Here is a 17,398-nt window from a genome sequence, read left to right on the forward strand (position 1 = left end):
TTCCTCTATCCCTTGGGGAGATGTCACAAGAGGTTTTCTGAGATTCAGCCACACTGTGTCAATTGCATTCCCCTGCCCTGCTGATTATCCAAAATGGGAAAAAGAGGTTGGTCGGTGTGACCAGTAATTTTGAGCATAATGTAGCCTTAACATACCCTGTCCTCCACCCTCTCACCTGTAAGATGCTGGGCTACATCAGGCGATTTCCCGGATTCTTTCTGACCAGCGCCTTGGGAGCCCAGGCTGGGGCGTTGCACCTTCACCAGCAGGCAGTTGGCTCACTGATGCTGCTGGGGCTGAGGTGAGATGCTGCACCTGCAGCCCCTGCTTCAGCTTCATGCAGCTACCACGGGAGGTGATTGCAGAGAGAGGCTGGGTGGGGAACCCCTTTCCCCGTGGCAGGCCAGTCAGTGAGGCCAAGTCAGTCAGGGAGCAAGAACAGCAGCCTGCTTCCTGGTGCTCTCTGGCCTCCTCCTCCGCCCTGGCTGCCCCCACAAGGACCAAACTGTGTATCTGAGTCTTAGAATGCCAGGAATGTGCCACAGCCTGATAGGCATGAAGCAGTCTGCAGAGAGGCAGGGAGGAGCTCTGCTCCAGGCAGAGGCCTGGCAGTGCAAGGACTGTGGGGCCTGAGGGCTGGGCAGCCCCTCCCATCCTCCCTGGGCCTCCTGCTGCAGCGGGATTTCAAAGGCTGCATTGTGCACTGAGCCGGGGCCTTGGTCCCTCGTGTGCCAGGGAGTAGGCGGGAGGAGGAACACCGTGGGGAGGCTGTGCCTTGGCAGTGCTCTTCTGGCTGGTGTTCTCAGGGTGCTCGGCCCGTGGAGGATGGTGAACACATGGGTGGCTGCTTCTGCATCCCCAGGGAGCGGAGTCTGTCCTGGGGCCCAGGTGAGTTTCCTGGGGGGCCCTGGCCTGTGTCTTGGCTGATGTGTTGGTTCAGTGAAAGCTCAGGGGTCTGCTGGGGTGGGGAAGTTGCTCTTCCAAAGTTGGGGAGATGGTTGTGCTTCCCGGCTCCCTCCTCCCTCCGTCAGTGTTTGTCACTCTGGCTTTGTAAAAGGGCATAAAGCTCGGGAAGCATCTACGTTTCCTGAAGAGAGAGGCTGGGGGCCGGCTCTGCGCAGAGCAGTGTTGCTCTTGGCTGCCACTCCCAGGGTGTGACTAAGCCCTTCCTTCCTTTCTTCCCAAGATTCCCTAGGTCAGGAAGAAAGCTCAGGCTGTGAGTTCCTCTGGGGCCCGAGGGTGGTCATAAACTTGGCCTCCATCCCTCAAACCCTATTTTCGTCAGGGTTGCTGTTATTGAAGAAAAACAGGCGTTTCCTGCCTCCTACCTGTGCAGTGTGATATACTTTTTTTGGTACGTCAACTTGAAGCCACGGAGAATTATTGCTCTGTGAGATTGCCAAGTTATTGAGACTTGTCATTGGCTGACCAACATCCGGGTCTGCCTGGGACGGAGGGCTCCCCCAGGCTCTAGTTAAGGCTAAAATTGGGACAGTCCCAGGCAAACCAGGTCGAGAGTTCCTTGCTTCTCTTCAGAGCAGGCCCAAGGTGAGGCTCTGCAGTCTTGTGAATGGCATTTATCGGGATGAATAGCAGCTTTGGGTGGGGGTAATTAAATTGGGGGAGAGCTAGTGAGGAGATAGAAGAGCATCACACAAGGAACCATTTCTAACTCTCTCTGACATATCATCTCTTCCTGGAGCACCACCATGGCTCCCTGGAGCGGGAGCCCAGGAGAACCCCTAGACAAAGCTTTCTACTCCCTGACTGATGACTCCCCCGGGTGTCCTGTTACTTGGGTCGGTCCATGCCAAAGTGAATGGGAAGTAGCCGTGTTCTGGAGCCTGAGCACCTTGGCACCTCCAGCAGGAAGAGGCTCCGAGACTAAGGCCACCCCAGATCTATAAATTATAAATAAACAAACCCCTAAACAGTGCCACTGAGGCAGGCATCATCATGGTTAATCACCTGACCTTTAAGGCCAGAATGCCTAGGTTTTATCTCTGTTCCTTGACTTGTGTTGAGCAATTTACTTAACTCTCTGTGTGTCAAGTTCCTCGTGTCGATTTTATGGTATCATTGTCTTCCTCATAGTGTTGTGGTGAGGATTAAAATTACATGTGAAACAACCTGGTACACAGTTGATTAAGCACAATAAATGTCAGCCACATCAATTACATGCCTATGGCCCTGGCACATCATGCTCTCTAGGCCTCTGTTTGCTCATCTGTAAAATGAGGGGGTTGTGAACTTGCCCGGGGACCTCTGTTCCTGCTCCCTGACCTCAGTTTCTGAGACAGCAACTCTGCATCTGTGTTTTTTCAAAAATATATATTTTATTGATTTTTTTACAGAGAGGAAGAGAGAGGGATAGAAAGTCAGAAACATCAATGAGAGAGAAACAATCAGCTGCCTCCTGCATACCCCCTACTGGGGATGTGCCCGCAACCAATGTACATGCCCTTGACTGGAATCGAACCTGGGACCTTTCAGTCTGCAGGCCGATGCTCTATCCACTGAGCCAAACCAGTTTCAGCTCTGCTTCTGTTTGATGCCCTTTCAGCCCAAGATTTCATATAATAGAATTCTACAGTTCAAACCCACCAACCAACCACCATTGAGAAAAACAACCTCAAACTTCTCAACACTATCATTCAGTTATTTTATTGGTTTACTTGACTTTGCTATTAATAATTGGCTGGCATCCTAGATTCACTTTTTCACCAAGAGTCAACTTGCTATTTATTTCTATTGAGGTTTTTCATGACACCCTCCCAGATTGTTCTCCAAACTTGTCAGGGCCTTTTCTTTCTTTCTTTTTTTTTTTTTAGGGTATTGATAGAAGTGTTGTAGGTCTGAGGTCAGTTGACATAAACATTCCCTTCTAGGTGCCCCTATTTATCCTAGAAAAATGAAACAAAATATGAGACACATTCTGGAGCTATTTAATAATTGTGTGACATTGGGCAAGTCTCTTATTTTCTTTGAACTTGTCAAATGAACATAAATACAATAGGAGTCTTTGGCTAGAAAGAAAAGATAAACATTGATTCAAGGGTCTGGAGGTGTGCAAACTGAAAACACAACTAAGCAGTACTCAGAGTAGTGTGAAGAAGCCAGTAAAGCCAAGGATTCTTACAGTGAGGAGTACATTCTTGAGAAGAATTGGTCCTGCATTCTTAGACTCTGTATGGGTCCAAGATACTGATCCTAGAGGACTGGTGGTCTGGATAATGATGTCAGGTGTTGTGAAAACTCTTTCCTTAGCTCTTTAAGGGGTAATCAGAGGGTTATCTGGAGGTTTGATGGCTATCATGTATTGACCCAAGACTGGAAAGTTCAAAGGGGTATGTTCCCAGGCTCATTAAAACAAGAATAGAACTGTTTCCTCATACCTCAATCTGCTTGCTTTTAGTTAGTTTGCATCTTGACTCTAGTGACTTCATTTTATTTCTGCATTCTATTTGTCAAACCTCAGTTTTCCTGTCTGTAAACGGGATCTAATGGTAGTATCTAATGGAGCATTTGTGAGGGTTTAAACAGATCATTCATCTCATGGATTTAGCACCAGGTCTGGCTTCTGAAAACCCCTCAGTAGTTGTGGGCTGTTTTATTGTTAGCTAGTAGGGACCACTGCAGCGTTCCTTCTTCCTGTTTCCTGACTCCGTAGGACTAGGAGTCTGTGCTTGTAATTCTTTGGCTGCTTCTGCCATTGTGTCTGTTTAAGTGGGAGTAAACAGTGAGGATCAACAGTCCTCAGGGGTAAGGGAGGCAGCAAAGGAGAAGGTTCTTGATAGAACTGAGCGCTGGCTGGCTGCCCAGCTGGCTTGCTGCTGTGTGACACAGTGACTGATGTTGGCTCTGACAACCCCAGGCATGCTGCGTACTCACACGCGCGTGCTGCCTGCAGCATTAGTTCCCTGTGCTGACTCTCATTTGCTCATGTAAATCTCCTGACTGTAGGCGCTGAGAGGATGAGTTACTGGTCAATTGCCATCATTGCTGATTTCTGGGACCCTTAAATGTTCTTGCCATTGTTTAATAAACTACCGTTGCTCACATAGGAGTACAGAGCAAACTACAATGAAGTTTGTCTGTTTAAAAGCTTTCTCCTTGTTTTTAACACATTCTTGAAGAAATTTGGCAGACTTACACCCTAAACAGTTGCCGTGGGAGAGATATATTTGCCTACAATAATCCTGTTTGTAACTTCCCTTTCAACCTTTTTGGTTGAAATACTAATCATCAGAGTAATGATAGGAGATTGAAGGAGAATGCCAGGGTGAGATAGGAGAAATGGGAGTGGATTCTCATTTCCAGCAGGTTTCTGCGAGTTAGATGTTTCCCAGATTAGAAACTTTAGACCTCAGATTTCCGAGGTCAGGTTCATGTAGTTGAAACTGCAAGGTCTGCACCCAATGATCTGTGTGGAGCTCGGCTCTGTCACAGTTCTCTGTCATCCAGAAAATATATGGATGGCAAATGAGCACACACACACACACAAAAATGCTCAGCACCATTAGTTATTAGGGAAATGCAAACTGAAATAATGAGATAAAATTGAGCACCTGTAAATGGCTAAAATGAAAACAAGCAATACAGTCAAGTATTGGTGAGAATGTGGAGCAACTGGAGCTTCACACATTGCTAATGGGAAGCAAAATGCTACAGTCACTTTGGAGAGTAGTTTGATAGTGTTTAAATAAATCTGTGTTTTCTGAATTAAGTGTTAGTAACTTTAAACAGTATTAATAATAAAGAAACTAGCTTCCAGAAAGTAATTTATTGAGTCATAAATGAAAAGTCCGGAGGTTATTTGTTTCAGATATGGCTTCATCAAGATGTCCAAAAAATGTTATCAGGAAGTTATCTTTCCTCAGCTCTATCTGTACTAGGTTGGTCTCATCCTCAGGCAGGCTTTCTCTCTGTGGTGGGATCTACAGCTCCACGCTGTCATATTCACAGCTTCAAGATCAGTGGAAAGAAATCTTCTCTTCCCTAAGAGTGCTGATGAGGATCGTACGGCCAGTTTTCATTGGCTTAACTTTGGCTGCATGGCTATGGCAGAGCATACTCGATTCACTTATGCTGAGTCCTGTGACCACATTTGGAGTTAGGGATGAAGGGAGTCAGCCTCATCTGAGCCACAGAGACTGGGCTCTCCTAGGTCACATGGCTAAGCTAATGAAGAAGCCGGGCTTTGAGATCAGGGCTTTCTGATTGCAGAGTCCCAGACACTGCTTCACCTGCCTCTAGTGTTAGAAGACAGTACAGAATATTTGGAAAGTAGGCCAAAGTATAGGAAAGATAATTTAAAATAACTCAGCAATAGCCACCATGGGCCATTTGGGTTATTTCCTTTCAGTCATTAAAATACCATATATTTTCCCTAAAGTACTTTATTCTATGCAATAGTTTTTTGTTGCCTTCAATAGTGTCTGGTTTTTTCACAAGAAATAATGAGATAAAATTGAGCTCAGATCTTGAAATTCCATATATGAAAAAGCTTTGTGACTATAAATCCTGTGCAACTATTAACTACTCTTCCTATTATAAAACTCACTCTCATGTCCCAGATTCCTTATTGTTTCTCAAGGAGCTAGCCTCTGGCTCACGTGTTCCAAGGCATCCTGTGAGTTAGTTGCCTCTATATACTCTAGAGCAGTGGTCGCCAACCTGCAGTCCGTGAGGTCTGAAAGGTTGGTAACCGCTGTTCTAGAGGATATTGGAAATCCCCGACATGTAATTATTATAAAATATATTTTATTGATTTTTTACAGGGAGGAAGAGAGAGGGATAGTTAGAAACACCCATGAGAGAGAATCATTGATCAGCTGTCTCTTGCACACCCCCTACTGGGGATGTGCCCACAACCAAGGTACATGCCCTTGACCGGAATCGAACCTGAGACCTTTCAGTCCGCAGGCCGACGCTCTATCCACTGAGCCAAACCGGTTTCGGCCCCGATGTGTAATTAAAAACACACATCCCAGTCTACCCCTAGATATTCTGAGGTAGAGTAGGTAGAGAAGGGCTCCAGGAATATCTAAAAATTTACCCTTTTATTAAAATTTACCATTTATACAGAATTGAGCATAAAGTTAGATGTGTACAGCTTATTGAATTTCCACAAGGGGAATATATCCAGCTGAATCTGCTTTCTGTGGCAGTAACTCATTTATTCCCATTGCTGCATTGTATTTAATTGTACATGCTACCATTCACTTATCCATTCTAATGTAAACGGACATCTGTATTGTTGCCAGGGCTTGGTTCTTATGGCTACGGCTGCTCTGAATATTTCAGTAGATATATTTTGGTGAACATATGTGTGTACTGTTTTGAGTATATATCTTCTCAAAATTGGAATTGATGAATCTTATGCATATATATAAATGGATATGCTCAGCTTGAATTGAAACTCTCAGTTTTCCAAAGTGAAAATTTTCAAAGCTTATTCTTACACACTTGCCATAAATGGGGTTCTAGTTTATGAGAATCCTTACAAACACTTGGCTTTATCTGTCTTTTTTATTTTAGCTGGCCTCTGTAAAGGTGTTTCATTGTGATTTTAATTTTTATTTCCCTGATGAGCTTGAAAAGGTTTTTATAAATGTATTGGCCATTTGAATATTTGAATATGTTCTTTATAAAATGTCTATCCAAGCTTATTGCCCATTTTTTCTAGAAGATTGCCTACATATTAAAGATGTATTAGCATTCTTTGTATATTCTGGATTCTAGCTCTTTGATGAATATACATATTGTCTGTATCTTCTTCTACTCTGTCACTTATCTATTATTCTCTTAATTGCATCTCTTTATTAACAGAGTTTCTAATTTAAATGTATTCTAATTTCATTATTTCTTTTTGAATATAATTTTATCAATTTCAGAGAGGAAAGGAGAGGGAGAGAGAGATGGAAACATCAATGATGAGAGAGAATCATTGATTGACTGCCTTCTGCATGCCCCACTCTGGGTATTAAGCCCACAACCTGGGCATGTACCCTGACTGGGAATTGAACTGTGACCTCATAGTTTATGCTCAACCACTGAGCCATGCTGGCTGGGCTATTCATTATTATTATTATTATTATTATTATGATTATTATTTTTGTGAGTAGTGCTTTTCCATCCTATTTAAAAAATCAATGGCTACTCCAAGTCATGGATGTTCTTCTATATTTTTCTTGCACAGGTATCTTTTACAAAACAAGCATGTTGTGTGAAATTCTGCATTTTTCTTCTCTAAACCTCACACGTCTTTAAGAGCTGTGCACCCACCCTTCATTCCCGCCCCCCAAACCAGGACCACCATCCTGGCCTTCCTTCTTCAAGGTGGAGTCATCCATGGGTCCTCATCATCCTATAACAGGGACACACTCTCAGGGCTTGCTGAGGCGGAGGGTAAATGAGTGAGCTGTCAGCGTGGGGGATGTGTGGCCGGAGAACAAATGGCCTGTAGAGCAGCAGCAACCACAGCCTCCGCTGACTTTTGCCACTGAGAGTGAGGGCCTTGGGCTGTAGATCTTCCAATTCTCAAAGGAAAGCCAAGCATCCGAGTTATGCAAAATATCCCAATTTCTAAATGATGCCAAGCAATTCAAACTTAAAATTCACTGTGTGTGTGGGGGGGGGGGGGGGGGAAGAAAAAGGAGAAATATTTGTGGGTTTTTCTGCAGCCTGTGGCTTCCGGTCTACCAGTTTCCAAACTTTGTCCTAGAGTAGCGAAGCAGGCTACCACTCCGAGTGTGACCCTGGGACCAGCAGGAGCATCACCTGGGACCATGGTAGAAATGCAGACCCTCGGGCTTTCAACTCCAGAAGCAGCGTCTGCATTTTATTAATATCCCCAAGTGATTCACATGCACATGAAGGTTTGAGGACCACCGGTGTAGACAAGTGGTTCTTAACACTGACTCAAATTAGAAGCATTTGGGGAACTTAAAAAAAAAATACCTGTGGCTGTGCTAACTGCAAACCACAGGAATCAGCATTTATGGAGATGAGGGTAGGCACTGGTATTTTAAAAAATCAAACTGGGTGCTTCACATAGGCAGCCAGTGTCGAGAAGCACTAATGTAGGCCAATCCCTCATATATGGGTGGGAAAGTGAAATCTCAAAAAATGGACACATGAAATGTCTTGCTCACGGCCACCTCACTGATGTGTGGGAGAATCTGATGGTGCCCAACCTCGAGTCTCATGATTCTCAAGCCAGTGTCCTTTTGCTACAGTTACTTTTGGCTCCTGGGGGCAGAACCATGAAATGATCCTGTTCAACTAGAGCTCATTATCGCCAGCTTTCCAGCTAAGCTGCTTAGCTTTTGGCGCTGAACCCTACCAAGATTTACCGGATGAAGGGCTGTGAGCTGATGGGCCCCTCCTTCTGCCAGTTTAGGCCAAAATCCATTTCATTCTCCCTGTTCACCACCAAAAGAGGACTGACTGTTTTCAATATGAAGAAATGGAAGTCCCCCACTTGGATCTCAAAACCCCACTGCACAGGCACAGAAGGAGGCATAGACTCTATGCAGCAAGATGAGGATTCCGGTTCAGCGTGAACTGGCTGTGACCGGATAGAGCATGGTTGCCCTATCATTTATCATGCTTGGGATGCATCACCAGCAGCAAAGGTCTAGAGTGAAAACCTGGTAGCCTGCTTGACTTTGACCCATCACCATTGTGCAAGAGAAGAAATGGTGGTGGGGGGATTAAATGAGTGACTCTAACAGTGATTGCCAAGATTGCTAACCCCTCTTTTCAGGGCCAGGTAATATATGATTCAGATCCCATGCTATAGTCCTTGAACAATATCATGGTCAAAAGAATAGAGTAGCTAAAAATAATGTGTTAAAGACTTGAGTTGTCTCATATTTGGGGGCTGCCAAACACCCACTTTCCATAGCCATACTTGTGAAATTTCCCTTTATTTTTTAATTTATTTTTTACATATACAGGATATCCCCCAAAATGTACCCACACTTTAACAGCTGATAGTTCAAATAATGTTTCTTTCTTTTCAAATTTAACCCACTGGAATTAATAATTAATAATTATTCAAAACATGTATACATTTTTTGGGCACACCCTGTATATATCTATTGCCTCATGCTTTTTAGTCACACTCTCTTCTCTTTTCAACTCTCTGCCATCAATGTACCCTTCTCCCTAAGCCTGGTCTGTGTTATAATCTTTTCTTTTTTAAAAAAATATATTTTATTGATATTTACAGAGAGGAAGGGAGAGGGATAGAGAGCTAGAAACATTGATGAGAGAGAAACATCGACCAGCTGCCTCCTGCACACCCCGTACTGGGGTTGTACCCGCAACCAATGTACATCCCTTGACCGGAATCAAACCTGGGACCTTTCAGTCCGCAGGCCGACGCACAATCCATTGAGCCAAACCGGTTTTGGCACAATCTTCTTTTTTTATCTTTTTCACTCCAATTCTGTAGCTTCAAAGACAGAAATATTTGGAGAGCTGGGGAGGAGAGACATCCCATATAGGACTCTATTTAGTGGGCAGACAGAGGCCAGTCTGGGGACATTCATGTTTCAGGATTTAACAGCCATGCCCCAGCCATCTCCCCAACAATGCCACTCTCCCTTGTTCTGCTCCAGCACTTCTGTTGTCCTTAAACAACGCTGTAGTCAGATCTATGATGACCTTGTTGACTCAACATATATTCCGCACTTCCAGTGCACTATGCCAAGGGACTCACTCAGTCTGGCCTGTGGGTGGAAATCTGTTTCTATTTAAATAAAATGGGGAAACTGTGACTGTTGCATGATTGAGATGGCATGCATGTTTTTTTGTTTTTGGATCATAGTTGAGTACTAAATAATTATAAGGCAATGATGATAGGAGTCTTCCATGCCACCAGCACTGGAGAAAGAGCTCTCAGTCCCTGTTTATAACTTGCTTACACTTTCACAATGATCTTGCATTTCATCTCTTTCAGGTAAAGAAACTCTTTCCAAGGATCCAGCCATATCCAGTGAGTTTATATCCTTACCTGAAGATAAGGAAAAATGTTTCCTGTTACAGAACATGATTCCAGGTATCTAAACCCCAAGGATAAACCCTATTTCAAAAGCAAACAAAACATTTTCCGTGTAGAATACTGCAGTAACCTCCTTGCCACTCCCATCTGCGGGATCCCTTTCTCTTATCGTTGTTAGGACCTCACAAAATTCATCCTGTAGGCATGACCTTGATATGACATTGCCTTGCTCACTAGTCTTCCAATGCTCTCCACTGTCTACAAGATTTAAGTTAAACCTCCGCAGGCTGATACTCAAAGCTCTTCACAATCTGGCACATAGTAGGAGCTCCATTCATATTTCTTGTACTAACAAGAGTTCATTTGGTTAAATTTTAAAATCAGGGGTAATTTTTTTCTAAATAATTATATATTCTACATGGTATCTAAAAGAATTACCTGTACATAGCTGGTGCTCAGAAAATGTCTGGTAAACAAATCCAGCAATAGTTGAATAAATATGTAGCAGTCACATTTGTATTCCATATACTACCTGACACCACTTTATACATTGCAGGTTCTCAATAAATATTTGTTAACGTAATAAATAAGTGAATAAAGGGCTGAATGTGTGAGGTGATTGACTGATCAGAAGGGCATCTGTATGAATTGTTCAGAAGCAGAAAAAATTTTTGAATTAATGTAAAAATTAAATCTTATTCTTGATGCATGCCTCTCATAAGGGTCCCCTTAAGTGACTTCAGGGAAGCTGGCAAAGGGAGAGTTGTCATCAGAGAGTTGACTCTTGACATGAGACTCTGAGGATAAACCTGTAGAAGACTCAGTTTTTGTTCTGTAGTAAAAGGGGCCTTTTTTGAGGGCAGACCTTGTGCCAAGTGTGTGCTAAGTGACTCTTGTGTGTTGTGCCCATCCTGCCTTGCTCACCTCGGGGAGGTGGCACCACACTCCTCACTCTGAGGTGGCAAACCGAGTCTCAGAGAGGGAGGCGACTTCCCCACTGCCACAGCTAATAGGAGATGAGAAAGGCTTTCAAACCCCAGTCCTTTCTCACAGCCACACGCTCCACGGCCCCTCCAATCGTGTATTTCTCTCCAGCAGACAACAGGTTTATGGAAAAGGTTTACATTTTGCATGTTCTAAAGGACATAAATCATGTAAATCGATATTGTATACGTGTCTTACCGGGTTTGTTCTTTTCCTAATTCCAAACTCTGTCAAACTGCTTGGTTGGCAATAAGCAAAACCTTACCCTCCACTTTCTTCTTTTGTGTCTATCTGCTTATCTGCCTGTCAACTGGGGCCATCCCCACCAAAAGCTGCATCACCATCTGCTGTTTCATGAACACAATGGAGTCAGCATTTTGCCTTATCTGAGCCCAAAGGCCAAGGCCAGTGAACAAGGGGTATGTGTAGGTGAAACTTAATCAACCAGGGCTGAACTGGTTCCTTTTTCAGTGTTTTCTGCCAGGGCACTGCTTCCAGGAAGGTCATGGGGAGAAAAGGAGGACTCGCCTCCCGCTGTCAACCTCTCCTTTATAAGGAAGAGTTGCAGACAGAATCCATCAGATACATTATTATGATTAAAAGACCAAACAGAAATATGACAAAATGCACTTCGCTGTGAACTAGAGTGAACTTGACTTCACCTCTGTCTGGTGACACGGAGGATCCCGCAGTGGGCCCAGAGGCTGAGATCTCAAAAGCAGTTTGCTTATTTACATCCTGGTCTTTTGCATTTCATACCCAGGGTACATTGACATGTGTGGCAAGGGGATCTATATAGAGGGGAACTGTCAGTCACCACGGGCATTCATTACCAGAGAGATTCCAGAGGGGAGTTTGGATTAGGTTTTGCAAGAATGGAACAGACAAGTATGATGAAAAGGAATCAGAGACTCAGAGTCAAGGTTAAATATAGGTGTGACAGATGAGGGCAGTGAGAGCAGAAATTGCTGCAGTACGGGGTGGGCGTGGGGATTTGCGAGGGGCAACAGTTAATGCTTATTGTATTTAGTGAACATTTAGAATGTACCAGGCACCAGACAAAATCTCTATGTGCATAATCTTGTTTAGTAAGCCTCTGCAAACTCCTGAGGGATAGGTACTCTAAAAGCCATTTTGTTAATGAGGAAAGTCAAGCACTGGGAAGTAATTAACTTCTCAGGTGGTGCAGTTAGCAAGGGCAGAGCCAAGCCTTGAGCCCTGGTCCTTGTGACTCCTCCCCCCGGACATCCCCTCCTTTTAGAGATCAGTGTGCAGAGAGGCTGCCCGATGCAGGGTGGACCTGGGCTGCCGACGACGCAGGGCTTGGATGAGATTAGAACACAGGCCCGGGAGGAACGGAAGGCAACAAACACCCAACTGAAGTTCACACCAATGCCAGGTCAGTTGCGCATGTCATGTTGGAGCTGGGCTCAGGACTTCTGGGTTAAAGGTAGACCTCTCTACGGTCAGGGCCCAGGACTGCCCCGTGGACCCAGGCCTGTGTGACAAAGGCCATCTCGAATGTGCTCGGGAATTGCCAAGGTCCTGGCAAGTTTGGGCTGGAGGAGAGACTTCTGTGATTCAGCCCAGCACCTTCTTGCTTTATTGTGTTTGATGATGACCATTGGCATTGCTACTGATTGTCTGAAGAAGACACACAGCGAAGTGCAGCTCTAAGATGAACCTCCTGAGTGTGGTCTTTCCTGACAACGCTGCCCAAACGCACACCCCATTTCCAAGCGCCCCGTCACTCTGCCCCTTTACCCTGGTGCATGCTCTCATAGAACTTCTCTCCACAGGAAGTTCTTGAGTTTGTGGACCTGGTCTGCCAAGAGTACAAGTTCCAGGAAAACAGGGCCCATGTCACTATGTTTCCCTCTGTGTCCCAGCACTGAAAACAGTGTCTGCTCACAGTATTCAATGTGCCATTTGAAGAAATTGAGGACAGATTTTAATAATTAACCAATTACCCCAAAACATTAATAAATGTTTACCAGAAAGAGACAGGTGAGAGACTACGTATGTGTGTATGTAAAATGCGTAAAATATATCATATCTATTATAATCCAAAAACGTGTACATATGAATACATTTCCCTAAATACACAAATAGTTAGAAACTTTCACAAGTTATCTACAGGAGGAGTATATGTCCTTGCTGGTTCTCCAGCGAATGCTTAATGTGCTTGGTGAATGTTCAGTGACAGTGTCCCGCTCTGTCACCTCAGTGCCAGGCAGCGTAGGAGTAACCTGGCTCACAGCAGAAACAGCCAACCCAAGTGCACCAAGTCCTGGGATGCCCGGGCACCCCGGACTTCAGCATTTCTTTCTGGGGGACAGTTTAAAGGAAGTGCCCTGAGGATTGTTATGATCACCCGTAATCTCTAACTAAGGAGGGCATCTAAGTCCTATAGGGTTTAGATGTGGGAAACACTGGTGCTTATCTAGTTCTTCCTTCCCTTTGCATTCCCAACCTCATCCATCTCCCTGTTCTCTTTCAGACCTGACACTCTCCTTCAGTGTGAAGAGCCGCTCCAGGAGGTGTGTCAATGGCCCCTTGCAGGAAGCAGCCAGGAGGCGGCTCTGGGCACTGGAGAATGAAGACCAGGAGGTGCGTGCTCTGTTTAAGGTGAGCTCGGGCGTGTATCATCTGCTCCAGGCTCCCAGCACCTTAGACGGCACGGGAACTAAGTGGGCGCTCAAGAAAACATCTGACTGAACAAATGAGGGACACATTCTCTGCTCAACAAGAGGGCAAGAACTCGGATTGGGGGAGCCCGTGGAGTTGCAGAGTCAGAAAAAACTTCCTGTCAAATCTTCCATCCTTCTCTGTGTGATGTTCCCACATTGTGTAACCTCTGTGGGATGGGAATCATTACACCTCCTTATTAAGTAGACTTAAAAAAAATGGTGAATTTGAATTTTATTATTTTTATTGTGATAATATATATAAAACATACATCTCATTAAATTTAATCATTTGAAGTGTACAGGTCAGTGGCAACTGAGCACATGCACATTGGTGTGCAATCATCTCCACTGTCATTCTGAACGTTTTCATCATCGCAAACTGAAACTACCCGCTAAACAATAACTGCCCTCCATCCCCCTTTCTCAGCCACTGCTAACCACTAAGAATCCATTTTTTTTCAAAGTACCAAAATTGCCAATCAAACATTAGTAACTATGAATATTAGAATGTGAGAAGAAAAAGGCGATGAGGTAAGTAAGCCAATTTCTGACCTTTCATAGTGGGAAGATACTATCTTCGGTTGTTAAACCAAGCGAGCAGAGTATGACCCAATTGCTTACAGTTTAGGAGGCATTTCCTAGGAGAGCTGAAGTCAGAATTGGTTAAAAGTTGTTGCTGTAGAGGTGGGGGAAGGAAAATAATACTTACGAACTATGATGTTCTAGTTATTTTTACAGGCTCCGCATTCATGAGGTACAGATTTAAAAGAGAAATGTGCTTTATTACTCTGCCATGTAACCAAGGATCACACCTGTATTTTGGAGGAGTGAATGAGACAGTGAGGGCAGAGAGCTGTGCTCAGGGGCGCTAAGTGTTCCATGTCTAGTAGATCACAAACAATAGGGTGGTTTTGGTTTTAAATTTTCAGAATTCAGGAACCATAGAGTTTCTTTCTTTTTTTAAAAAATAATGGAACACTTTACAAATTTGCATGTCATCCTTGTTCAGGGGCATGCTAATCTCCATATTGTTCCAGTTTTAGTACATGTGCTGCCTAAGCCATCAGTTTCTTTTAACCTGAGTCACTTTGGGCAGGGGCAAGAGCTGGGTTTGGCTGAGTGAGTGGGTCTGTGGGCCGAGGCCCCAGCTGGGCCAGCCTTTGGGGAAAGCCGAGGCCTGGCGTCATCTGGATCTAGGCAGGGCGCCACAGTGCACTCACAGGTGACCTTGGGCCACTTGCTTAACCTGTCTCTGCCCCGGGCTCCTTCACCGTAAAACAGATAATCCCGTTTTCCATTTAACCTGAAATGGCGTTTGATTATAAAACGCACCATTATTTTGTTCACCTCTAAGGATGAAAATAAATGCTGTCCGTAAAGTATGATGCCATGCTTCCTTTATCTTCTGTTTCAGAAATGGTTAAATGTGTTAAGGGTGCATTTTAGAATGGATTAAGTACTATAATTGTTCGTTTCCCTGGGGTTATTGTGGGAATTAAAGGTGGCATTGCTCATAAAGCTCTTGGTGAAGTACTTGACAAATAGTGAGTTCTCTGCAGATCACTGTTTGCCTAGACCCCTGCCCTGAGTGCTGGGCTCTTCCTCCTGAGGACCCGGGCCTCCGGGGCCTGCTACAGCAGAACACCTCCATCCCCAGGATTCTGGCTTTGCTGAGCGAGGGGCTCTTCCTTTGGGTCCTTCCATCCTCTTCGTTCCCCATGCTTCTCCCAGGTCCGGGCTCCAGGGTTGATCAGTGATGTGGGACCTGGCCTGGGGAGACAGGGACTTTCTGATCATCACTCATTACAGTCAACTTCAGAGGCTTCGGCAAGCAACAGAGTCAGGTTCCAGGGGAAAACCAAGTTTGGTCAGTGACTCAAGCCCCTGTTTTCAGGTATTAAAAGGGCGGGGGTGGGGATGGGGAGCTTGCTGGTCTCCTCTTTCTCTGCTTGTGAGCACATAACTGCCATAGCGTTTTTTGGAGGGCAGCTGACTCCTGCATTTTAGGACTGAAAATGTACATATCTTTGCATTATCAAGGATGCTTCTCAAAATTAATTGTGTCTAAACAGTCCAGGATGTACACAAAGGTTTAGGTATAGGTTTTTTATCACAGTATTATTTAAGATGTTGAAAAACAATTAAAAAGCTCAAATGTCCAACCCTAAGGAAGTGTTTAGAATTCATTATATTAATGTAACAATGGCATTGTAACCATTAAACATAATGTAGACCAAGCATCTCAAACTCAAAGAGGAACATGGGCCAAATAAACAAGGTTTAAGTTTATGTGGGCTGCAAAAGAGCAAAAGCTTCAATTTTCATAGAAACATAGGTTTATTTTGAAAAGTATAAGATGTAAAAAAAGAACTAGAGCAATGGTAAAATTAATGTTTTCTTCCTGACACTTGGCTTCTCTTCTCTGCTGCTATCTTTCCTACTTTGGGGGAAATCTTGTTCGCAGTGGTTACTTTCAAAATTGACCCAAGGTGAATGTTAGTAATTCTGGGTCTGACAGGAGACTTATTTCCATTTATAACTGTAAATAACTGTTCCAACTGTTATATTGGTTGGACCACAAATATTCATAGTGGGCCACATGTGGCCAGCGGGCCATGAGTTTGACATGCTCAATGCAGACCAACCATGTCAAACTCGAGGCCCACAGGTCGCATGCCTCATTTATTTGGCCTGTGTTAGCTTTTGAGTTTGACCTGCTTGATGTAGATCATTTAATGACATGAAAGATGGTTCACAAAATATTGTTGAGCAACAAAAGATTACAAAACAATTTAAGTCATGTGATGCTATTTATATAAAAGTAGTTACATAGAAACTCATGTATAGGAAAAAAAGACTCAGTTGATACACCAAAGTGGGATCTCTAAGAGAAGGAATTGTGGGTGATTTTTATTTTTGTTTGTTTTTTCTGTTTGCCAACTTTATAAAAATAATCAGTAGATACAGATTCATGATAAAAGGTGCCATCTTTGATTTATCTCCCCCCTCAACTTTAAATATTTTAATTTACACACTAGGTAGCATTCGCTGCACTTGGTTCTGCACCTTGGTATTGTTTTTCTTGGTCGCTGCCTTGTCCCATTTAGCAGTGTATATTTGGAGGTTGTATCAGTGCATAGAATGTCTTTATTGTTTCTTGGCTGCATGACACCATAATATTCCACTCTCTGGATGAACCATAATTCATTTTCACCAGTCTTCCCTGATGGACACTCAGGTTGTTTCCTGTTTGTGTGTGTGTTTGATGTAAAATTCAGTGCCATGATCAAGAAATTGATACAAAGCATTTTGTACTCATGTGGGCTGTTTAACAGGACACTGTCACCGGCTGACTCACCCTTGTCTTTGCTCAGGACCTCTCAGCCAGGTTGGTGGGCATCCAGTCCCAGCAGGCCCAGTTCCTCATCACCTTCAAGACCATGGAGGAAATCTGGAAGTTCTCCACCTACCTGAGCTTAGGTACGGCAGGGAGCAGGCAGGGGGACGAGAGCCCACGCCACAGACCTGCCCGGCTGCAGGGCTTGACATGCAGGAATTGGTTTGGCTCAGATCAGAGCCCTAACATGGATGTTAATTTTGAAATGTCACAGAATGCCTGAACTAAACCTAAAGCCAATGTTAACTGTTACTCTAAAATGCCAAACTCAGCACTGCTTTGTATTCAGGGAGAGACTTCTTTATTAGTCAGTCA

At 44.1% G+C, this 17,398-nt stretch overlaps 1 protein-coding gene across 2 annotated transcripts in view; it reads left to right on the forward strand.

Annotated features, from left to right (window-relative positions):
- Nucleotides 1-576: 576 nt before the first annotated feature.
- Nucleotides 577-17,398, forward strand: part of SH3TC2 (SH3 domain and tetratricopeptide repeats 2) — a 49,047-nt gene continuing 32,225 nt past the window's right edge. The window contains exons 1-4 of one of the 2 annotated variants that reach the window (XM_084884198.1): nt 577-888; nt 9,971-10,069; nt 13,497-13,624; nt 17,061-17,166. In XM_084884198.1, the coding sequence (XP_084740324.1) occupies nt 837-888; nt 9,971-10,069; nt 13,497-13,624; nt 17,061-17,166 (385 nt within the window). In that variant the 5' untranslated portion in view covers nt 577-836. The remainder of the gene's footprint in view (nt 889-9,970; nt 10,070-13,496; nt 13,625-17,060; nt 17,167-17,398) is intronic. The other variant, XM_084884197.1, reaches the window with a different exon arrangement.

This window comes from Pipistrellus hanaki, assembly GCF_964339955.1.
Source record: "Pipistrellus hanaki genome assembly, chromosome: 5".
NCBI lineage: Eukaryota > Metazoa > Chordata > Mammalia > Chiroptera > Vespertilionidae > Pipistrellus > Pipistrellus hanaki.